This window comes from Stegostoma tigrinum, chromosome 14 (genome assembly GCF_030684315.1).
Source record: "Stegostoma tigrinum isolate sSteTig4 chromosome 14, sSteTig4.hap1, whole genome shotgun sequence".
NCBI classification, from domain to species: Eukaryota; Metazoa; Chordata; class Chondrichthyes; order Orectolobiformes; family Stegostomatidae; genus Stegostoma; species Stegostoma tigrinum.
Window position 1 is genome coordinate 62,473,631 of NC_081367.1, and position 4,017 is coordinate 62,477,647.

Sequence of the window (4,017 nt, forward strand, 5' to 3'; positions counted from 1 at the left end):
AGCAAACTCTTCCAATCAGTGTACAAGTACAAGATGAAGGTGAATTAATATTTTTAAAGATTTTTTTCACAATCTACTTACCAATAAACTCATAAAATGTTAATGGATCTTATATTTTAAAAAGTAATGTTTGAGACACTGGATAGCTCAATTAGCATCAACAGCTAATTTTTTAAAAAATCTCATTTCGGGTTAATGATTCTCCAGCAGTGATACTCATCACTGAAACTGCAGCCAATTTTTAAGCAGGTACAGAGAAAGGGGAAGAAGTAAGGGTAGAAAAGCTGTAAAACAGAAGGCTTGTGAGTGGGTGTAGGGCAGAATCACAAAAGGACTAAGAGGGTGTTCTGCCCAACCTAGAATGTAAATTGTGTCATATGCAAAGGAGATTATTCAGCCCCTTGAACCTCTTCAGTCCTTCAGAGAGATCATATTTGATCTCTTGATTAACTTCACTTTATCCATCTTGGTGCCACAACCTTTAATACCCTGAAATCTATCGACTGTTTATTTACAGGCTATGAATCTCAGCAAGTAACTCAGCTCCTGATTCCTTGACACCTGTGCAGAATCTACAAGGTACAAATCAAGATCATGATGAAATAGTCCTCACTTGCCTGGATGAGTGCAGCTCCAACAAAACCCAAGAAGCTTGACACCATCCAGGGCAAGGCAGCCCATATGCTTGGTACCATATCCACAAACATCCACATCATACAGCACAGGAGCTCAGTGGTTATCACTGCTGCCTCATAGTGCCGGGGAGCCGGGTTCGCTTCCACCTCCAGGAGACTGCCTGAGTGGAGTTTGCATGGTCTTCTTGTGTCTGTGTGAGTTTTCTCCAGGTGCTCTAACTTCCTCCCACAGCCCTAAGCATGCAGGTTAGGTGGATTGCAGGGGTGTGTCTGGGTAGGATACCCCTTGGAGGGTTGGTGCAGACCCGATGGGCTGAATAACCTACTTCTCCACAGTAGGGATTCTATGGTTCATCATCTACAAGATTCACTGAAGAAATTCACTCAGGCTTCCGAGGCAGCACCTTCTAAACTGAATTTCAACTAGACGGACAAAAGCAACAGTTACATTGGAACACCACAACCTGCAAATTCTCCTCATGGCTATTCACCAGCCTGACTTGAAAACATATAAGTGATTCTGTCATACTATTGGTCAGCTTTGTGGAACTCCTATGTAAACGCATCATGGGCCCACATGGATAAAATGGGTTGCAGCAGTTTAAGAATACAGCTCAGCACCCCTTTCCTGAGAGCAGCTAGAATAGGAGATAAATGCTAGCCAATCCAGCAATGCCTATTTCCTGTGAGTGAATTAAGAAAAAAGGACCATTTCAAATTTTTCAATTGAGGAAGAGAATTCTGCGATTTCCATTACCCTTTGTGAGTAGAATTACTTTCTGTAATCACACCTGAATAACCAGAATGTACCTCCATACCACACTTGCCTGGGAAAACAAGACTGTTTCTTTCTGCCTACTCTATAAAATCACTTCACAGTTCAAATGCCTCAGTGAGCAAGATGTTCAAGAGAAATTGGGAGTAGTGGTCAAGATCCAAGCAAGTTAAATTTGTGTACTCTGTGGCACATAGAATACCTGCACTGTCTAATTGTGTGTGTGCATGCGGATAAGTATCCAATTCCATGTGTTGGGGACACAGACTGGGCTGTATGTCTGCCACTTATGGATACATAACTGATACGACAAAACTGAATATTCTGTCTATGTCAATTGTTCCAAAAATACTGGCCTATTGTGAAGAACAGCCCCTCCTCCTGCTACAAATACTCAGCTGTCTTTACAACACTGAGCTGTGAGCCTGTTTGTGACTAATAGAGAATGGGATCATTGCAGTATAGTAGTGTTCAGTAATATTATTGCATTGGAAAAGACAGTGGACTATTTGGCATTCATCAATAATTCTGCAACTCTATTTAAAACAACTCCAGCGACTACTGGAAGTTAGGTGGAAAAGGTTTACAACTTAATGTAAATCCTGCAACATAACAATGGAACATTTCAGTAAGTCACTTTTCTTTTTATATTGCGTAGTGTACATCTATGTTCTTAGTGAATTCCTTAGAGATAGCCAGACAGATTAAAAAATTCCTTCATTGAAATAGTCCTCTGAATAGCAAACCTTAGTTATGGGTCCCTAATCTGTAAAAGATAACCTATTACTAGATGAATTGCATAATAGCCAGGCTCATAGCCCAGTTTAAAGTGCGGGGTTAATATTAACTCTGTACCAGCATGTAAAGCGGGTGATAATGAATCAGTTGGATGATTTACATCTTTCCTGATTATAACTTACTTTGACTTCAATGCCTGCCAACTCCCTATCACCTATTTTTACACCTTCACACATTAGCAGGATCTATCCCTGTGGCGTCTTCTCCTGTTCACATTGCATTTTACTTTCTGGCTGCAGGTGGCAGGATTTGTCAGCTAAGTGTGTGCGTCAGCTGTGATTTTATGGGTAACACTCTCACCTGTGAGTCAGAAAGGTGTGAGTTCAAGTCCCACTGCCCTAGAAATTCAGCCTGATCCTCCAATGCAGTGCTGGGTGAATGCTGCACTGTTAGAGATGCTGTCTTTTGGATGAGACATTAGAGTGAGTCTCAGTAGCCTTCTCAGATAGATGCAAAAGGTCCCATGGCACAATTTTAGACAGAAATAGCGACAGCGTCCCTAGTGTTACAGTAAAAGATTACTCCTCAACCCAAATCACAAAAGCAAATTACCAGGTCATTACTACTTGCTGCTTCGATGAGCTTGCTGCCCACATATTGGTGCTGCATTTCCTGCAATTGATCAGCAACTGCACTACATTGATATGTATTGGGACATCTTATGTTCATGAAATGCATTGTATGAATGTAAGTTTGTTTAGATTTGGAGGGTAAGTACAGTTTTTAATTAAATTGCTCGGCCGCCATGAGATTTCACTACAGAAACCTTTTAATTTGTTTAACAGAAACTGTTTATCACTGCATAACAAATAAGCAGTGTCATCCTTTATAGATTATCTGATTGCTGTTTAATAGCATCATTATTTGCAGACCAGCGTTACATTGTCCCTGCACTTCTCCTGGTGGGATGGATCGTGGGCTGTTCTGTGGTCGTTTATTACATTTTCTCCTGAGAGTGTTGGACACAGCAGCAGGTAAAATATTTACTTTTTAAATCATGAAATTGTAGAATGCAATATAAAGAAAAACACAAACATGCTAGGAACCTTCAGCAGGTCAGACAGAATTAGTGTGGGCGGATAAAACTACATGTAGTGTTTGAGGTCGATGACCTTTCATCAGAAATTTGAAGAAGTGAGAGTTAATGGGGATTTTTTTAAATCCAGTACAAAGGCAGGGAAAGTTGAGAAGGTCAAACAAAAAGGGAAGGCTTGTGTTTGATAGAATGCAGGGTGAAAGTCAAGAAGTTGACAGTGCAAGGGAAAGGGGGATTGGAGAGGAACAAATTAAGGAATGAAAGGCATCTCCAGAGGAGCTGTAATTGGCAACAGAAGCGTCTTTGCAAGTGCCTGACATCTGAGAAGATAGTTAAGGTAGTCATGTTCTATAATTGTGGAACTCAAAGTTGAGCCTGGAAAGCTGTAAAGTGTCTCATCAAAAAATGGAAGACTGATGCTCAATATTCCAATGACTACATTTCATTTTACTTCAGTCTTTGAATTTACATTTGAGCGTCTGCGGTTTTATTACATTCTGTTATGAATTTCTTGCATACAGAAGAAAAACGGCAATTCGTTACCTGAACAGGCAGCTGTGAAGGCTTCGCGGATGGATGTGAATGCAGTAATAATTTGAAATTATCCTGTGCCATTGCAAATACGGCATTGTAAATATACATCGTGGGGAAATGACATACGATGCCTTTTGTTTTATTCGTGTGAGAAACATCACTGGCAAACATTATTAAAATGCATACTTTGCAGCTCACTGCCTCTGAAGTTTCCTTTTGATGTCTGTTCCCTATTTTCT

At 40.4% G+C, this 4,017-nt stretch overlaps 1 protein-coding gene across 2 annotated transcripts; it reads left to right on the forward strand.

Annotated features, from left to right (window-relative positions):
* Positions 1-1,821: 1,821 nt before the first annotated feature.
* On the forward strand, positions 1,822-3,775 carry LOC125457439 (sarcoplasmic/endoplasmic reticulum calcium ATPase regulator DWORF-like). 2 transcript variants are annotated; one of them, XR_009446681.1, is made up of 3 exons: positions 2,553-2,918; positions 3,079-3,182; positions 3,766-3,775. XR_009446681.1 is itself a non-coding variant. In XM_048541635.2 (2 exons), exons 1-2 carry the CDS (start codon positions 2,026-2,028, stop codon positions 3,159-3,161), a joined length of 96 nt encoding a protein of 31 aa, XP_048397592.1. In that variant the 5' UTR covers positions 1,822-2,025; the 3' UTR covers positions 3,162-3,182. The 2 variants fall into 2 exon arrangements, 1 of the variants encoding a protein (XP_048397592.1); XM_048541635.2 differs by lacking the exons at positions 2,553-2,918; positions 3,766-3,775 and adding an exon at positions 1,822-2,038.
* The last annotated feature ends 242 nt before the right edge of the window (positions 3,776-4,017 follow it).